The sequence below is a fragment of the Podarcis cretensis genome (assembly GCF_951804945.1).
Source record: "Podarcis cretensis genome assembly, chromosome: 10".
NCBI classification, from domain to species: domain Eukaryota; kingdom Metazoa; phylum Chordata; class Lepidosauria; order Squamata; family Lacertidae; genus Podarcis; species Podarcis cretensis.
In genome coordinates, this window is record NC_137179.1 from 60,548,004 (window position 1) to 60,568,335 (window position 20,332).

Consider the following 20,332-nt stretch of genomic DNA (forward strand, 5'->3'; position numbering starts at 1 on the left):
CTTCACATTTGGGCATTTTTAGAATCAGTACTTTCTCACTTCCATTTGCCACCACTGTCCCAGGAAATATTAATATTCAGCTCAGATGTGTACTACATGTGATCTTTGCAGATGCCTAATATAAACCTGTGACATGTTATTGTGGTACTGCGTTGACCTTTTCATTATGCTGCATTTCAACCGACAGTCCGTTCCTTTTTCTCTTCCGCATAGTTAAAGAAGTGACAAGGAGAAAGGACAGTCAAATGCATTTGCAAAATGTTTAAAGGCTCAGATTATCATAACCTAAAGCGATACAGAATTTATTCATCTTTTACTAAGAGCTGGGGTTTTTTGTTTAAGTCACCAGACCAGTCCTTCAAACAGTTCCCATTCTGTTCATCAGCAAGCTGTTAAATACCTGGAAGATCCAAAAATCTTTCCAAAAATTGCATAGTGTTAAACAAGGGGTTGAGGAACCTGTTTTAGCCAGAGCTCTGCCTTCCTTAGTGGGCAACTATCTGGAGACTGTTTGCCAGTGTTGGGAAGAGGGGAAGGAGCAAAAGAGGTGACTTTTGCCCTTGTACTGTAAGCTGCATTCCAGCCTTGCAAAAGTCAGGTGTTTGTTTCTACATGCAGATAAATGCCTTTCCTTCCTATCCTCCACCCAGGAATCATCAAAGGACACATTGCAACCAGGCAAAAGCATGCATGGATGTTATTGGCCCAGAGATGGAAAGAAGATAAAATCCCGACCAGAGAAGAATGGCAGATCAAGTTGATGGACTATGCCAAAATTACCAAAATGACCAGAAGAATCAGAAATCAGGAAGACCAAAATTTTAATAAGGAATGGGGAAAATTTATAACTTATCTTAAAGACCATTGTAAACAGTCAAAATCATGAGTAGGATGGGAATATCACTTGTAGTTTAATGGTGACTTTTGGACACAATGGAGAGGTAAAAGTTTTGGATTATCATAAAAGATGCAGGAGAAAATGATTGACCATAGGACCTACATAGGAGAGGAAGGGAAGTCCAGGAGATTCTTTGGAATCTTGTTTTTATGTTGTAAGTTGGATAATGTGACTGTAGAATTTTGATTTGAAAAACCAAATAGATAAATTTTAAATAAATATATAAGCAAGTGAGAAAGGCGAAGGTAGAGTAAAGCCAGGGATGGGTGTAGCTTGATAGAGAAGGTGCTGCCTGGACAAAAACAAGAGAGTCCAGAGAGAGCCAAAGTTGCTTTTAAAAAGCACACTTTTCCAATAAATATCCCAAGGAGCGTCTGCATTAGTTGATAATACGCTAAGAATTGTGATGAGAAAACTGTGTTCTTATATCTGTGTATGAAGAGGAATACAAGTGACTGGGCAATCGAGATCTCTGAGAGCCAGTGTGGTGTAGTGGTTAAGAGCGGTAGTCACGTAATCTGGGGAACCAGGTTCGCGTCTCCGCTCCTCCACATGCAGCTGCTGGGTGACCTTGGGCCAGTCACACTTCTCTGAAGTCTCTCAGCCCCACTCACCTCACAGAGTGTTTGTTGTGGGGGAGGAAGGGAAAGGAGATTGTTAGCCGCTTTGAGACTCCTGAAGGGGAGTGAAAGGCGGGATATCAAATCCAAACTCCTCTTCTTCTTCTTCTGAGGCACAGCTTTTTCAGCTGCTGAACTGCATTTCTGCTAACCTCCACTCCTGTTTTCTTTGGTCATGGCAACTTCAATGATTCAGAGGCACCAACTATCCAACATTGCAGGGTGGTCGCAATGTCTGAGCTGTGTGGGTACAACCATGGGATCAGTGGATTGGCTCCACCAGTGCACTCGCATGGCCCCAAGTTTGTTGCCCACACACACACACACACACCAGAAACGCCACTAGAGGGCAGCTCTGCACTCCTTCTACAAAACAACCAGCTACTCCACCTTTGTTGGATCACCTTTGTTGGTTCAAATGCCCACTCACCCATAAAGGTCACTAAGTAACCTTGGCCTCTGGGCTCTCTCAAACTGGTCCACCTCACAAGGGATCTCCAACACTTCACACTGAAGGAATTGGGGAAAGGGCAGCTTGCCCAAGACTTCCCCCACCCAATCAGGGGTGGCCCATCCCATATTGGTATCTGAGGCAAAACAGGAAGATGCCACCCTTCTCCACAAACACACACACTGCCTAAGCCTTGCTTACTTGGGTTGCACAATAGCAGCTTCCAGCGAGATTTTGCAAAACCGTGTCAGGGGGAGTGATGGAAGCACTGCCCCATAGGATTCCACCACCCAAAGCAGGATGCTTCACTCCACCTCATCAGCCCTAGGTACTGTGGGTGGAAAAGTAGCAAGTATGTTGAGTGATTCTCTGTAGTGAGAGTTTCACTGAGAATAGGTTGCAAGAGTGACACTGAGCAAATTAAACTTCATGGCTGCATATTTCAGGATGCCGCAACCACCACACCCACCATTCACTGTTCTCTTTAATCATTTAATGGAGGCTTAAAAAATCCATTGTTCTTCAAGAAGACCCAATTTCCCAGACAAAAAGGAACAACTCTAATGAGCACAAGATAAAGATCAAAGAAATGGTGGAAGGGGGGGCACCTCATGCTAATGACTTAAGAACTAGGGTATGTTATGAGTTAGTCACGTAAGGGGGAAATGGATGGACAAGATTAAGAACTTCATAAAATGCAATGGAACAGGTATACCAATTGTAGAACTTAAACACCTAAAATTATTGATTATCACACAATGCATATTTTTCTTCCTCTCCTCGATGTGTTGTATTGCCCAAAGAGTGTTTGAGGTACCATTTGCCAATGTAAAAGCACTGAAAGGCAGGCTCACCGTGTGTGTGGAATGTGAGGCCTGCAAGTTCACAATTGACCTGTGGAATCCAGAAGACAACCTAGTGTAGTCACCACGTCATGAGGGAGCCATATATCCTTGAGAACACTACATTCTTATACCCACTCTCTAGTATAAAAGTACTTAATGACCCTGTCTTATTGCACACTGAAGCAATAGGAGGTACATACACAGTCTACGTCAGGGCTGGGGAACCTGTGATCCTTCAGGTTTTGTTGGACTACAGGTCCCATCATCCTTGACCACTGCCTGGGTTGATGAGAATTGGAGTTCAAGAGAGAAATCAGAGACGCCACAGCATCCTCATCTCTTGTTAACCATCAAAGATTTAACTACCACTGCTACCTTCCAAACCAGGCCTAGGAATTAGCTTGCCTTTTGTGACTGCCACTTTTAATTTACATGGGTTCCTGGTCAAAACATTTCCTTCCTAACTGGGCACAAAAATGTCACACTGAGAGACAAATGAGAAACAAAACCAGCCACCACATGCACAACTTCCCTCAAAAGGTATCTGCAGGGGCTAATTATTCCATGCAGGTCTAAGCCGGCAGAACCAAGCTCAACAGTTTACCAACTTGCCAGCTCTAAACACAGTTGTTGCTTTTAAAAAAACAAAACAAAACAAAACAAAAAACTGATGTCCACTTACCAGTTTCCCTCGAGATCTGTGTGAATGCTTCAACGCCACTCTCTCCATAGTTCCCCTCTGAAGCCAGTGTCGAAACATAGTTCCATCCAAGTGCTGTCACAATATCAACCATGGCTTGGGCTTGATAAGAGTCGGGTGGGACCACCCGGGAGAAAAAGTCATACCTGGTGTTATCACTTAACTCTGGTGCTGTAGATGCATAGCTGATTTGAGGTATCTGCAGGGGGAGGAACAGAACAAAGGTAGTTTTTACATCTCTGAAGTGTAAATTACAAGCCAAGTGTGATCTCCAATGTAAGTCATCCACAAAGGAAGCGCCTTGATTTCAACAGGTCTACTCAGGGTATCCCCTTCATGGATCACAGCCTTGTCATGGCGAAGGGGATTGAATAACTCCAAGAAACTATTAGCTATGCCATCCAGGGCCACCCAAGACGGACAGGTCATTAGCCGAGAGTTTGGACTAAATGTGATCCACCTGGAGAAGGAACTGGCAACCCACTCCTGTATTTTGCCATGAAAACTCCATGGACATAAAATAGGAGAAGTTTTGAGAAGGAAGTGAGAGTTTCCAATGCATGCTCTGGTTCATGGGGTCATGGAGAGTCGAACACGACTAAGACGACTAAACAACAAACAACTCAGGGTATAAGGTAAAGGTAAAAGACCACTGGGTGGTTAAGTCCAGTCAGACTTCATTATGGGGTGTGGCACCCAGCTCCTGCCAACCTAGCAGTTCGAAAGCATACCAACGTAAGTAGATAAATAGGTACCACTGCAGCAGGAAGGTAAATGGTGTTTCTGTGCACTTTGGCACTCATCACAGTGTCCTGTTGTGCCAGAAGCAGTTTAGTCATGCTGGCCACATGACCCAGAAAGCTATCTGTGGACTCTGGGTCTAACTAACATTGAACATCTGCTTTAACTAAAGTTAGCAATCAAAACTAAGCTGGAAATTTTCTGTAAATCTTTTGAGGCACAAATACCAATAATAAACCTGTGATTTTATGGATACACATCAACAGACATGCAAACATTTATACCCGATACGAAGTATCTTTTTATAATATACAAGAATAAAATAAATATTTTAAAAATCTAATCTTAAAAGAAACAGGAGCAAAGAGAAGGGAGATGGAAAAAAGAAACAGAAGAAAGAAAAAGAAAATTTGAAAGAGGGGGAGGATAAAAAGACTTCTGATTCCCTGTCTGTCAGCTAAATATAGTAACTTGTTCAAAGTATTCACTCAAATTGACAACCAACTATTTTCTAAAAGCCAATATTATTTCAATCTTCAAATCCAGATATTACAAGTTAATTTTCTTTTTCATAGAAAGTGTATCAGATATTCAATAACTGAGGTTTATTCATTTCAGTGGGGCCTACTCTGAGTAGGACTTAGTTAGGAAGGCTGCTTTATACCAAGTAAGATCTGTTGGCCCATTTAGCTCAGTTTTGTCCGCACTGACTGCCTTGCCAGGATTTCAGACTCGGTTCTCTCTCAGTCCTACCTGGAGATGCAAGAGAACTGAACCTGGGGTGTTGTGCATGAAAAACAGATGAATACAACCCAAAGTACACATGTTTCTAAAGACAAAAAAAAAGTATTCCAAAGCTTGATTATTCCAAAGAGGAACTAGTTTTTAATTTGTATTCAGGGTCCTCAAAAACATGGATATTATTTCACTCCTCCACGTTTTTTTCTATATATTGTTTCCAAAGGGAATGACTAAGTACATTTCAAGAAGGGTTCTTGGGGGTTTTTTTGTCAATAATGTTTGCTGTCGGCAATGCTACTAAATAAAAATTACAACTTAAAAATTATGACTTTCGCTCGGAGCTGTAAATTTTATGAGTTTATCTTGACACTAACAGTCCTATAAACCCCTGTAAAATATTCCAGTACATAAATCATAAAGCTAAGTCAATCAAGGGACCCGTGAAAGTATAACTGAGCACTGTCTCCAAACTGAGCCACGTCCATAAATGAAATATATCAAACCTATACATGGTTCTTGATTTCTGGACCCCATAGTGCAGAACAAGGCTGGGGCACGTCTGACCTGACGGTTGAATTACAAAGCCCTTCTCACACACCCCTTCAAACCACGTCCACCTGCCCGACCCCGATATCACATGGGAAGTCAGGCGTGATGCAGGTAAAAGTTGTGAGCACCATCACTTTGTATTTAAACTACTTTCAAAAGGCAAAGCCCAGTCACCTGATGTGATAATGACATCAGATGATTGGCAGGTGGTAAGCCTCATACAAATGTAAAAGTTGACATTCATGAGGGGAGGAGGTTGAGATCTGGCCCCACCCTAGTATAGAACCTGAAAAGCCAGGCACAAGAAACCAGAGGCTAACATGCTACTAAACCCAAAAAGTTTGTCATATTTTTCACGCATTCACGTTTGTTCACTACCAAGGGAAGGCAATAAATTTTCTCCCGTTGGCTAGATAGGAAACACCCGTTCCAAACCGTCCAGGTGCACAATTGCCCTAACATCTCCATAAGGCCTACTTAACTGTGTCACAACAAGGGAAAATAATAGGAGTAGAAATATACTTTTGTAAGTCTGGTAGTCCCACACCTGCCATTGACATTGTGTGACCTTAATCAAATCTTTCCTTTAGTGACTCATTTGTTTTCAATGCCCTTCTAAGGTCTAGTTTACTGCATCAGCTGTTGTTGGGAGATGATTGTGAAGGGCATCAGGAGTCTACATTTTAAAAAAAATATAGGATGCTCTCAAAGACCCATACTACCCACATGAAAAGCATGGGGTTGGAATCCATCATTAAGGAGAAGTCATTTTAGGCTATCTCCTTAAGCCACAAATAAAGATTCCTTCAGTTCAAACACTGGATTATTACTTTATAGATACCAGCACCGAAACCTTGACATTTTTAGTCTTCCGAATGTGACATTTTTCCAAAGGAAGCAAAATTGTCCCCTAAACGCTAATTTCTGTCACGCTGGTTTCTCAGCATGTCACCCTGCAGTTCCTCAGGGGAGGCTGCTATCTGGAACGCTAGATTGGTGACAATGGTCACAGCATCCATAGAAGCTTATCCCTGGAGTTTTCATAATGGTTCCCTTGTTACAGAGGATGAGGCTCGGATGAATGGTTCCCTTTTCATTCAAGACTCAGACTTGACTAGGAACAACAGGTCCACGCAGATCCCCGCAAATAGGCCTGAATCAGGTGCCACATAGGGCCAATAATGTCCTATGCATATTCATTAACCCACATGCCAAATGTTTTAAAACTGCCATCAAATGTCCTTGCCCTTGTACAAAGCTGTTGCAGGTGAAGGCCTGTGAGCAACGTCATTGGTGGGGTGTTTCTAGGACTAAGGTGAAACCGTGAAGTCCCCTTGTTATTTTTGCCACTAGATGCTGCATGCTGTTTAAATATTCTTAACAAACTACAGTTCCCAAGATGGAGGGAAGCCATGTTTGTTAAAGTGGTCATAGAGATCATAGAATTGTAGAATTAGGGTCTGAGGATCATCTAGTCCATGAGTAGGCAAACTAAGGCCCAGGGGCTGAATCCGGCCCAATGGCCTTCTAAATCCGGCCCATGTTTTTACATGAGTGGAATGTGTCCTTTTATTTAAAATGCATCTCTGGCTTATTTGTGGGGACTGACAGGTGTTTTTACATGAGTAGAATATGTGCTTTTATTTAAAATGCATCTCTGGGTTATTTGTGGGGCATAGGAATTTCCCCCCAAAATATAGTCCGGCCCTCCCACAAGGTCTGAGGGACAGTGGACCGGCCCCCTGCTGATAAAGTTTGCTGAGCCCTGATTCTAGTCCAACCCCCTGCAATGCAAGAATATGCAGCACCATGCTCTAACCAACTGAGCTATCTAGGCCGATATATGAGTGCTTTTAATGTATGGCGTGAATGCGGCCTTATATTCCTTATGATAGTGAAACTGAACCCAAAACATAGACAGAAAATAAGAGTGGCTTGGAAACAGAATGGATTAAAAAATAATAATGCATGGATACAGATTTAAAGTGAATCTTGGGGCTGTGTACACCCCAAGTATACTGTAACACAGGCATTAAATGCACATAGAGGTGAGAAGATGGCCTGATAGACGTTCCCTATGTGCATTTGGCATAATGTCTATAAAAGCCTAGGTAAAGGGACCCCTGACTATTAGGTCCAGTTGTGGCCGACTCTGGGGTTGCAGCACTCATCTCGCTTTATTGGCCGAGGGAGCCGGCGTACAGCTTCCAGGTCATGTGGCCAGCATGACTAAGCCACTTCTGGCGAACCAGAGCAGCGCACGGAAATGCTGTTTACCTTCCTGCAAGAGCGGTACCTATTTATCTACTTGCACTTTGACGTGCTTTTGAACTGCTAGGTTGGCAGGAGCAGGGACCGAGCAATGGGAGCTCACCCCGTCGCGAGGATTCGAACCACCAACCTTCTGATCGGCAAGTCCTAGGCTCTGTGGATTAACCCACAGCACCACCCTCTTTCCATGCAATTGGAACCCTGCCTATACAAAAGTTCTCTGAACAGTCATTTACAGAACCTACATGTGCAAGCTACTTGCATGGATCTTTTCCAACTTCACACCAAACATAATATCAGCCACAAGCACAACCTATTTGTTCAGAAGAACATCTGAATAGTGTCCATCTTCTTATAAAATATAAACCTATCCAGTGTGAAATTTGATAGCAATCAGCTATCAGGGGAAGGGAGGGGAAAATAACCAAAGGAAAACAATACAACATCGTGCGCATGGTAAGATCAAAAGAGTTACTCTCCCTATTTTGCTACAGTTTTCTTCATTATTTTAGCAATTAATTGGATTGGAGTCTCTCAAGGAAACGCTTGGAGTGAAGGGCCTGAGGGAATGACAAAATAGCAATTTCTCCAGTTTTCAAAAAAGGGAGGGAGGGGGGAGAGGGGAGAGAGAGAGAGACTTCTAGAGAAATGGGAAATAAGTACAAAGGGAGATCTTGCATCTGAAATTATGCCATGACGATGCTGTTCAACTCAGATCTCTTGTAGGCAGCGCTTTTTTCCAGCTGGAACTCACCGGAACTCACTTCTGGCACCTCTCAGGTGCCATTCTAAGAAGAAAAAGAAGAGTTTGGATTTGATATCCCGCTTTATCACTACCCAAAGGAGTCTCAAAGCGGCTAACGTTCTCCTTTCCCTTCCTCCCCCACAACAAACACTCTGTGAGGTGAGTAGGGCTGAGAGACTTCAGAGAAGTGTGACTAGCCCAAGGTCACCCAGCTAGTCTAGAATGTGGAGGAGTGGAGACACGAACCTGGTTCCCCAGATTACAAGTCTACCACTCTTAACCACTACACCACACTGGCTCTCAGAGAGAGAATGGGAGAGGCATTAATGGTGATGTCTGGCACCTATTTTTCTAGAAAAATAGCACTGCTTGTTGGATGGGTATACTCTTCCTCAGAGCACTAAATAAGTGCACCCAGAACAAGCAGCTGTGGGCAAGTGTTGAGGGTTATAGAATGACATTTCTTATTTCTGCAGCTGTGATCTCCTGGGTGACATGGTCACCGTTAGGCAGTTGAATGTGCCTGTTTCCTCCATCTGTTTTCCTCCCAACCTCTCTGCATGGCCCCAGATTTTGGCAACCTATGATACGCCACCGGTTGCAGGGGCAAGCCTAAAATCACCCTTGAGCACTTAGTGATTATAGAGACAATGCTCATACTTGGCAATGCTGGTAAAAAGTAAATAAACAAACCCCGACCACTGGTCTTTCTCTATCAATATCAGTGCCTCCTCACCCAGAATGAGAGGAACAATAGACTCCTCAAGGCTTTCACACTCAGAGAGCTGCATCATCCAGTGTCACATCGTCCAAAATGAGAAGCACGCCACAATCCTCAAGGCTTTCGCACTCAGAGAGCAGGAAAAGCATATTGCTTGATTCACTGACTGGCTAAAGGGGGACCGCTCTTGCATGCAGCTACCTCTAAAAGAAGTGAAACTGATCTCTTGGCACTATCAGCAACACCTGCACCAGTTTCCCACCAAGGAGGGAGCCAAACAGCCACCAATTTATTGGGAATCTTTAGTAGATGCTAGTGTTTCCTCCGCTACAGTCTGTAATCATCTATGTATTACAGTCTCCAAATGCCTTCATTTGGATGACATTCCCTCCTGTAACATGGGACAATAAATTAGGAGAGGTTTTTTAAGGGAGACAATTAATGCTCTATCCCAGTCTCTTTGCATCCTTATCGGTTGACACAAATACAGAGGAACCCTAAAGCAAAGCTTTCATAAGATTATAAGATTTTCACAGTGCTCAACCAGATTCTTACGGGAAGTCTGAAGACCTGAGTGCAACAGCAGAAGATAGATTATTACCAGTTGATGGCACAGAAAACCTTCACCTAACATTGCCAACAGAAAGTTGGACTGACTGGTTTATGCTTTCACTTTGGGTGGGAATGTTCAACAATGTGGGTGTCCTGGAACATGGTTGCCAATTATGGCCAAGAATTACCCTGCATTAGACTGTCTGTAGCTAACTATAATAGGGATGTGGGTGGTGCTGTGGTCTAAACCACTGAGCCTCTTGGGCTTGCCGATCAGAAGGTTGGTGGTTCAAATCCCTGCGACAGGGTGAACTCCCATTGCTTGGTCCCAGCTCCTGTCAACCTAGCAGCTCGAAAGCATGCCAAAAAGTGTAAGTAGATAAATAGGTATTGCTCCGGTGAAAGGTAAATGGTGTTTCCGTGCGCTGCTCTGGTTTCGGTGTTCCGTTGTGCCAGAAGCAGCTTAGTCATGCTGGCCACATGACCCAGAAAAACTGTCTGTGGAGCGGACAAACGCCAGCTCCCTCTGCCTGAAAGTGAGATGAGCGCCGCAACCCAGAGTCCTCTGCGACTAAGCTTAACTGTCAGGGGTCCTTTACCACCACCACCACCACCTTCTTCTTCTTCTTCTTCTTCTTCTTCTTCTTCTTCTTCTTCTTCTTCAGCAAATTATAAATGCTGTGCTTCCTTGTCATATTATACCTACTGACCCTGGATTCCTGTATAAAGACCTTCCTAAGCAATTGTGTGCAGCAGCAAAGTCATGTGTGGCATGGGACTGGGAGTTACTCCAAAGTAGCAGTAGTTGGTTGATAAATATTAGGGAGACTGTGGTAACTTTCAGATGACCTATTCATCCTGATTTCTTTTCTTTTCTTTTTGCACAAAGTTGGAGGGAGGTTAAGACAGTGTTGGCTATTTATTGAGAATTCACTCTGATCTGTTTGCAGGAAGGTTAGCTGCATCAGACAGCTGTCAACCCATAGTTTCCAGTGCATTTCTATTGTCACACTCGTTATCACCAACAGCATGATATTTTAATGAAGTGGGTTTATTGTACAAGAGTTCCAAATCAACTTCAGTTGCACAACCTGAATTTGCCGGCATCCCACCCGAAAGTAGTGACAGTATGGAAGCCCTCCATGATTAAGTACAAAGCTATTTAGCAAATCCAGCAAGCAAAGAATCATAGAATTTTAGAACTGGAAGGGACCGCTAGGGCCATCTAGGAATCACAGCTAAATAATCCTCGACAGAAGGGCACCCAACCTATATTTAAAAACCTGAAAACAGAATTTCCTGTTTGTTTGTTTGTTTGTTTGTTTGTTTGTTTGTTTGTAATAAGTAGTTATAGTGCACATTTTCTGTTTATCTCCTGTGTGGAAGCCATTCTGATCCCATTGCAAACAAACACATAGATGCACATTTTGCTTTTCCACCTGTGATTCAGCTACAAAACTTGCATATTCAAAGCCTATCAGCAGTGAGTTTACTTTCCCCCCTTTTCTCTTAACTGGTGACCTTGCTGTATTGTTATACGGTGTTTGTGCTTTTTCTTGCTGGGATTTTTAACTTTATTTCAAGATAAAAATTCAGTGTGCAGATGGTGAACAGAAGAAAATGAATGGACAAAAAACAGAAGGAAGCACAGCAGCCACAGGCTGCTAGAGAAAAAGTTAGCCACCATACTACCCCAAAAAAATACATGCATATTTTAAAAAAACACAACAAAAAACCCTCATGGTAGAGTCAGTCAGAATCTAGCCTTGTTCTGCAGTAGTCTATTCTGCAGTCGTCGTCCCCCCATAACAAATTAAGCCAATAGTATTAGCAAAGAACATCGCCACCCTAAGGAATGAAAGAGCACACATCTTCCTAGATGGGACAAAGCTGCAAGCACATTTCATGACAGGCTGTCCTATACATAATAAATGTTCTTATTTATTACAGGCTCAAAAGTAATCAGCTTGATTAAACAGATGATGCAGTCTTCTTCCAGTGACAGACAATTAAACATTTGCACCATGTTTTGTCCATTCCCCCTTGTTTGATGTTATTCCGATAGACAAAGGGATTACATGAACACGTCACCCATGATTCCTTTGGCGTTTAATGTGAAAATGAGAGGAGGATGAGGTGGTTTTGGAATGGACAAGCAAAGGACCTCAACTGAGTAACATTGAGTAAGAAACTGTGAAAGAAATTATGACTTTTATAAGAATTCCTGAAAATATTTGATTGGTAAAAGGAGAAAAAATAAACCTGTTATGGTTTACAAGCTCTGTTACATAAGGATAAGGAATTTACGCATTCGATTTATATGGCTTTTATATTAGAAAAAAAACACACACACTAAGTGCATTTTTATGTTTATGGAATATAATGCTTCCTAAGTAGAGTAACTGCAACAATCTAGTAAATTCGGTAATGTGTATTTTATTTTACTTTTTAAAAACTCACTAAATTCTGGCTACATACCCAATATAGATCTTCAGCTACTGAGGTATAAATTGGCACAGGATTTATTTATTTTTACTGTCATTTTAAAGTTCTTTTTGGTTTTTTTACTGTCATTTTAAAGTTTTGACAACCAAGTTTCACCATGACAGTGCTTTTATAAAGTGTGTTTCTCTTGCTTGTCAAGGTCCCCAAGCCACCCCCCAAATAACTCACAACGCACACTAAATTTTTGTTTAAGGTTTTTGGCATAATTTTGGCCACAACTTTATGTAAATACAAAACCGTCATTTTAAAGTTTTGACAACCAAGTTTCACCATGACAGTGCTTTTATAAAGTGTGTTTCTCTTATTAAAGCCTTGCTCAGTATTCCTGATTTCAGGGAAGTTTCCAAGTATTTTCAACTGAACATGCCTAGAAACTCTCTGAAGACCTCTGTATTAAAGACATGAACGTCAAAAGAGGAGCCCAACACACCTGGGAATGTCCAGGGCAAGACTTCTGTGCACACCTGTACGGTACCCCAATCCACATCTTTTTTAAGCCCTCTGGTGTTCAAGTCATAATCTGAACAGGTCTTACACATCTTCATTCTTAAAGGTGGCATCAAGGGATGTTGGAAAATATGGAAAAGCATGTTCTCCTTCATGGTGAACATGTGTTGCCGTGGGGTCTAACAGGACACCCCCTCTTGGTTACATGGTGGGATTGTTTGGATGGCCATGACTGTGATTGGGCCAATATGGGTTGTTGGGGAGATTTTGATGTTACCATTTAGAGGGTAGGCCCGAAGGTTATATATTCTTGGCACACAGCTTTTTTCAGTCTCTTTTGCTGCGCGCATCGGATCACCCGCCCACCCTCCCTAATTTAGGGCTGTTGCGCTTGGCCTTGCTATGCCTGTCATAGGGTAGTCTGCTTTGGGGGCAGGGGCCCGGTAGGAATTTTGTCCATTTGGCAGATTGGCTGGTGCCATTTGGTTTTTGCCTACTGCGTAGCAAATCGACACAACTTGTAAAGTTGCAGTTAGGGATTGGTTAAAGCTTGGTTGGTGGAGGAGTTAGGGTTGGCTGTGCCTGCTCCTCCAATGCTGCTGCTGCAAGGGAATTCTGTTAAAGGAATCCAGGGGTTTGCCATGCTTTTGTCCGTATCCCCGGCAAGGGGCTAGGGCCGTGCAAGCCCCTGGGAGCGTGTGGGGAGGGGTGACGGTATGGTGCCCAGCCCCATTCTCTCCCCAGGATTGTTTTCCCTTACTGGCTTTCGCTGGAATCCGGAAGTCAGTTCTGTCCCGGGACGGGGACAGATAGTCGTAACCAATGCCTAAGCAAGCACTCACATTATGTATTTTAATAAAGTTGTGGCCAAAATTATGCCAAAAACCTTAAACAAAAATTCTGTGTGAATTGTGATTGTTTTAGGGGGTGGCTTGGGAACCTCCACACGCAATTGCCAATGTTCGCTTATTTGCCCCATGTCAAGAATGGAAATCAATCCAGTGACTGTGACTAGTAATTGCTGTTGCTGTCAGTCTAGAAATGCTACTCAATTGATCCCCTCCCAACCTTCACTCATGTTTCATTGTGCTTCCTTTGCACTGAAAAGAATGGGTTGGGATGATGCAATGATAATAATAATAATAATAATAATAATAATAATAATAATAATAATAAAATTTATTTATATCCCGCCCTCCCCAGCCAAAGCCGGGCTCAGGGCGGCTGACAACAATAAAACAGTACAAAAGTACAGCACAAACAACACTCTAAAATCATTCATTATAAAATTAATTGATAATTTTGGTAATTGATAATTGATAATTTAATTTATGTACTTAATTGTGCAAATGATGCAATTTTGCTGCAGCACACCGTGAGATGAATAATGAAGTTTTCGGAGGAATATGAACTGTAGCAGAAAAGAAAAAGTACTGCATGTGAGGAATACAGAGAGTAAACAAACTCTAGCGACAGAAATATTGACATAGGGCTAAAATTGGAAAGACACCTTTAAAACGTTCCCAATGTTTAGCCATTCTACCATTGTTTCTCTTTTTGTCATTCTTACTCCTCTCCCTCTTCCATCTTCTTTGGCCCAATTAATAGCTGTGAAATACCATCGACCTTATTTTAGTCAAGCGCAAGCCAACACAGGTGGAGGCAATGGGGGTGTGTGTGAGGAACTCTGCCTGAAGATTTATAGTACAATAGGCCTATGATAGAATTTTTATACTCAATTTTCTTTCTTGTCAGAGTCTTGTAGTAATTTACAGCAGATTTTGTTGGGAAAGTTCCTTGGTATTTTTCCGCTCCCGTGGTGTGGGGTAACACTTTAAAAGCCCTTAAAGAGTTGGGCTTGCATGATTTGAAACATGTTTAATAACTCCCGGGGGGAGCAGGGCAATCTTGGCACCATATTAAAGGAAAGTCAAAGCAATAACTCCCTGACACCAGAAAAGGCTTTTTAAAATAATAACATAAAACAAAACAAAACACTGAGCTTGCAGTTACCAGTGTTTCAAAGGGTGAGCAGAAGTTTAGGCGGGCATTAGCATTCACAAAACAGAGCACTGGGGAGAAGTTCTGGTGGTATAAATATCTGAGACAACCGAAGAAAACAAGAACGGGGAGTTCTCTAGAATGTGGAAAGAGCTTTGTGTCACTTCAGAATTGTGGCACGAGGCAACTTCTCACATTGCCTGACCAGGCGGTAACAGCCCCAGCCCCCAGGGATCATAAGGAAGGAATAAAGACTCTGATAATGTTATATGGAATTAAAATTAGGCCACAACTTTATTAAACTTCCGAATGTAGGAAGACATTGGCTTAGGTCTTGGATGTGTATCCCTCCCAGCCCCCCAACCGGGGGACCTGGGGCACATCAGGTGTTATGTACTGAGTTGAATAGGATCCAAAAGGCAGCCGTCTGATTGGTCCCAGAACAATAGGGTCCAGAATGCAGCAGTCTGATTGGTCATAGAACAATAGGGTCCAGAATGCAGCAGTCTGATTGGTCCATGGGAGCCACCCAATCCAGCTCCAGGTGGAAGTGAATCCGCAACCTGATTGGCCTACAGGTGAATCCCGGAATTAGCCAATCACGTGGGGCCCATTGTGTAAATAATGTATATAAAGCAGACATTCTGGGGGAACTTCCAATCCTACTCACCACTATGAGCTGACTAAAGAGCATGAAATCCACTCTCTATTTCATCAGGGTAAATGGGATAAATGCTCTGCGAGACGTAAGTGTAGCAGGCAGCCCAGACCATATCCCCACATGCAGGGTAGTTCACTGGCAGCCTTTCAGTGTATGGCCAGTGACACCCATTATATAACCCCTTTTAAGAGGGGACCCTGGAATTGCTGCAGGGGGGGTGAGTCACCACTTCACACACACACCCCATTATAGGGAAGAAAAGACTAAAGGATTCCACCCAAAGCCATAAACTGCCAAAGTTGTGATGAATTACTACAGGGAAGACAAAACCTGCCAATGCAGGAAAATTTCTTCCTGGTCCTTCAACAGCAACCAATCAAAGACCGCAGAAGCGCCCGCTAAACAGGAAGAAAAAGTTAACCAGCAAACAAGAAAACATTAAACTAAGGGAGGGGAGGGCAGGTGAATCTCCTGAGCCGACTGCCTGGATACTGTCGGCTCCACCCCCTATATAAAAATGGGACTGGCCCCACCTCCCAGCAGTGTAACTTGACTTCTGAGGCTGGGCGTGAACCTCAAAATAATAACACTGAGAGCCAGGCCAGTCCCTGTTTGCCAGTAAGTTCCCCGGGAACTGTAGCACCATGTGCGATCCTGCAAAGGGCACCCACAATGTAAAGTGTGAGTGCTCATTCCCCACTGTCAGGTTGTTGTTTTTCAGGGGTTACTTAAGGGTACGCAGTACTGACACCTCTTTTTGTTGTCGCTAAAAAGTGTGGCACTTACTGCAACAACTTCATGGTGAGTACCAACACCTATATTTCCAGAAAAAAAGCATTGCCCACCATACATTTCATCACGGCAAGGATGGGCATGTGATTGTAAAAACTGGCCTCACTCTTTGACCTCTCTGCTACCACCATCCCTGCTTTCCACATACTGGGTGCAATGTACAATGTACAGCTTTATTGGGGCCATTCGAAGCCCCTACACAATTAGTATTGCATAAAGGAGCACAAGGACGAGTAGACAAGCTCCTCCTCCTTTAGCTGTTGTTCTTGTTGCCCTGCACAAGATGGTGGAATAATGCCAAAATTCAAAGAGGCAAGCTTTCCTCTGCTGTATTTCTATGCTCTGAGTGGGGAGTGGCTTGCCCCACAGCCTTTGAAATCCTGCTGCAATGCCTTCCCACCCCAAATATTTGATGCACTTCATCACTTGATTTCTTCTTTTGAGGAGAGGCGGTACATGACATGGTGTGGACACTACAATGAAAGGGGAGCTTGTAGGCAGCAGTGGAGCGTATGCCCACTCTGCCCAGGGTGGGCACGCTCCCAAGGGGTGTGTGGCACGGAGGGTGCCCTCCCAGGCGAAGGATAGCAGCTTGGGTGCCAGGAGCAGAGCGCAGCTCCCCCCCCCCCTTACACCGACGGCTCTGGGTAGGCTTGGGAGTTGCTAGCGAGCAGCACACCAAATGTCACCCCCCTCAGTGAGGGCACCCAGGGCGGTCCGCCCCCCCTTCCTACACCCCTGCTTGTAGGTTGTGCCTCTAAGCCTTTAAAATGTATCTGTAGATGTTCAACAGGTGAAGCCTCTCTCATCACTGCATGTCCATATGTTGACTGTATGCTTGTCACGAATGATTTGAAAGAACACAAGTCCTTCCCAGAGAAACAGTGTGAACCCCTGCTAGGAAAAAAGTAAGTAACCTTTGTCTAGATTCTTGGTATACAGCATTATTATTTCAAAATGCCACATTGTAGGAGTGTCTCTTTGATGCTGAGTTTCTCCACTGATTCCTGAGCAGGCTTACCCTGCAAATGGCTGGAAGTTCCAGCAGAGGTCCATTAAGGCTGCAGAATTTCATTCATGTGGTCCGGTGGACTAACTGAAGGCTGTTCAGTGATTCATATACAGTCGTACCTTGGTTCTTGAACTGTTATGTACTGAGCTGAATCCTAGAACAATAGGATCCAGAATGCAGCAGTTTGATTGGTCCGCAGTTGCCACCTGATTAGCCTACAGAAGCAGCCCGGAATTAGCCAATCACACGGGGCACATTGTGTAAATAATGTATATATAGCAGACCTTTTGGGGAAAGTTTCATTCATTGCTGCTATGAGCTGAATAAACAGCATGAAATTCACACTTGACTCCGAGTATATTTCATGAACGAAGTCTGTTCAACTTCCGAAAACATTCACAAACCAAGGTACAGCTTCCGATTGGCGGCAGGAGCTTCCTGCACTCAATCGGAAGCCGCAGAAGCCCTGTCAGACATTTGGCTTCCAATAAAAGTTTGCAAACCAGAACACTCACTTCTGGGTTTGCAGCATTCAGGAGCCAAAATGTACAAGTCTCAATGTGTACGAAAACCAAGGTACAACTGTACCTGGTGTGGTATAGCTACAATTGGCAGCTTTACACATTTGCTCTGGTCTCTTTTTCTTTAGTTCCTCTGCTGCATGGGGTTCCCAACAGGAGTATACAAATCCTGGGATGCCAGATCTGCTTTTACCAGCATCCTTCTTTCAAAGAACGAGTGTGGAGCAGTCTTATAAGGCCCAACTCCTAAGCTCAGAAATCGGTCCTACAGAGTAGCCCTGAGGATGTAGCTTTGAGAAGGAAGTTGTTCCAGCACTATTTCATTTTCAATCTAGGTTTCCGCATTCAATCTAGGCATAAAGAGACTGTTGAAATATCCTGCATGCTTCTCAGCAATGTTTTCTCTGCCCAAAGCTATAACAGAACAGATACGAATTGCTAATAAGTCATTCCATATTGACGCTCGCCATCTTTGGAGACCAGTGCTATCTCCTCATTCATGCAAGTAATCCCATGGTACCTTTTGTCATCTGATAGTCCAAAAAGGAAAATTGCTTTTTTTGTCAGAAGAAGCAGGAAACCAGCCAGTTTGGTTTTAATGTTTCAGGTCATGAATTTCCACTAGCAGGCCTTGGGGTAGAAATACAGGCTCTTTCTTGTGTTGCTGAAATGTTGCCTTATTACATATTTATCACCAATTATTCAGAGCCTTAGTCTTCTGGGATATTTATCACCTCCTCTTGTACAACAGCAAGTTCTTTGTGAAGATGAGAGCTTCGCTGGAATTAAATGGATCCTAAAGCCCTGAAATGGAAGACTTCCATGGGGCAAAGTGCAGGTCACCATTCCCAGCTGTTTCTTAGATCTCTAAAGTGCCATCTTTGTCTGCCTTCACCATATAGAGTTCAATAAGTGAAGTGATGTTTTAGTGCATGCAACATAAATGGACAAAGATCAAAGCAGGCTTCTGATACTGTCATTTTAGTGTTGTGGTTCTAAGCATTAAAAGCCTGTGCTGTATTAACACTTTGCTTTTTTTAAAAAAAAAAAAAAAAAAAAAAGATTTCAAATTAAATCTTTGGCACTACAACAATTTGTACTAGTGGCACTAAGACTACCAGATTCAATACTCTTATAATTAATAGTATATTTCCATCAAGAATGTATAACATGATCTATATGTTCTCTCACTAAAGTGAGAGAACACCCACTTTGGAATAGTAATATTGCTGAGATTTAGAATGGAAAGGGAGAAGTAGGATTTGACCAATGTCCTTGCATGACCACATTGCTTGCAAATAATGAACTCTTGACGATACAAGACAAAATCCCTCTGCATTTTGGCTAGACTCATAAATAAGCTGTGGCCAATCCACAGCTGGTTCTGTTGCTTCCTTCCCTCCAATACAGTGGTACCTCGGGTTACAGACGCTTCAGGTTACAGACTCTGCTAACCCAGAAATAGTACCTCAGGTTAAGAACTTTGCTTCAGGATGATAACAGAAATCGTGCTCCAGCGGCACGGCAGCAACGCGAGACACCATTAGCTAAAGTGGTGCTTCAGGTTAAGAACAGTTTCAGGTTAAGAATGGACCTCCAGAATGAATTAAGTTCTTAACCCGAGGAACCACTGTATTTAACATCCATGAGCAGCATGATGGATGGGCCAGGTTTTTCTAAACCTTTTCTGGGAATTCGCTGGTAAAAGTTCAAGGAGGACTATTTTTAAATGGGCCTTAAAGACCTGGGTGTTCCATGGCTACTTTTAATTGATGCCAATATTCACTTATTTTTATTTTACAGTTATGGTGTTAGAGTTATGTCTTTATTGTGATCTATAATGTTATCTTAATGCTTTTACTTGTGTTAGTAGCATTTGATAGACAGATATATAAAATATTACTATGAGGAGACCTGTTAAAAACAAACTAAAGCACTAAAATGATTGCTAACACAAATTTCTCATAGAAAATGAGTTAAAATGCAATGGGTTGTATCTACTTGCAAAAACTTGGCTCCCTCTGGAATGACAGAGGGAAGCTAACAAGTAATTGGGGTTGGGAAAAAGAATTGTAGTTTTACTCAGAAGTTTTACTCAGAGTAGACCCATTGCAATTGTTGTTGTTTAGTCGTTTAGTTGTGTCCGACTCTTCATGACCCCATGGACCAGAGCACGCCAGGCACTCCTGTCTTCCACTGCCTCCCGCAATTTGGTCAGACTCATGCTGGTAGCTTCGAGAACACTGTCCAACCATCTCGTCCTCTGTCGTCCCCTTCTCCTCCATCTTTCCCAACATCAGGGTCTTTTCCAGAGAGTCTTCTCTTCTCATGAGGTGGTCAAAGTATTGGAGCCTCAGCTTCAGGATCTGTCCTTCTAGTGAGCACTCAGGGCTGATTTCCTTAGGAATGGAGAGGTTTGCTCTTCTTGCAGTCCATGGGACTCTCAAGAGTCTCCTCCAGCACCATAATTCAAAAGCATCAATTGCAATTAGTGGGGCTAAATTAGTCCTGCCCATTAATTTAAATGGGTCTATTCTAAGTAGAAAGTACTTGGTGCAT

The 20,332-nt window shown here is 43.0% G+C and overlaps 1 protein-coding gene across 4 annotated transcripts in view; it reads right to left on the reverse strand.

Annotated features, from left to right (window-relative positions):
- Positions 1–20,332, reverse strand: part of GRM8 (glutamate metabotropic receptor 8) — a 582,131-nt gene that overhangs the window by 440,008 nt on the left and 121,791 nt on the right. For all 4 annotated transcript variants that reach the window (XM_079994148.1, XM_079994147.1, XM_079994145.1 and 1 more), the window contains exon 3: positions 3,497–3,713. In XM_079994148.1, coding sequence (XP_079850274.1) covers positions 3,497–3,713 — 217 coding nt within the window. The remainder of the gene's footprint in view (positions 1–3,496; positions 3,714–20,332) is intronic.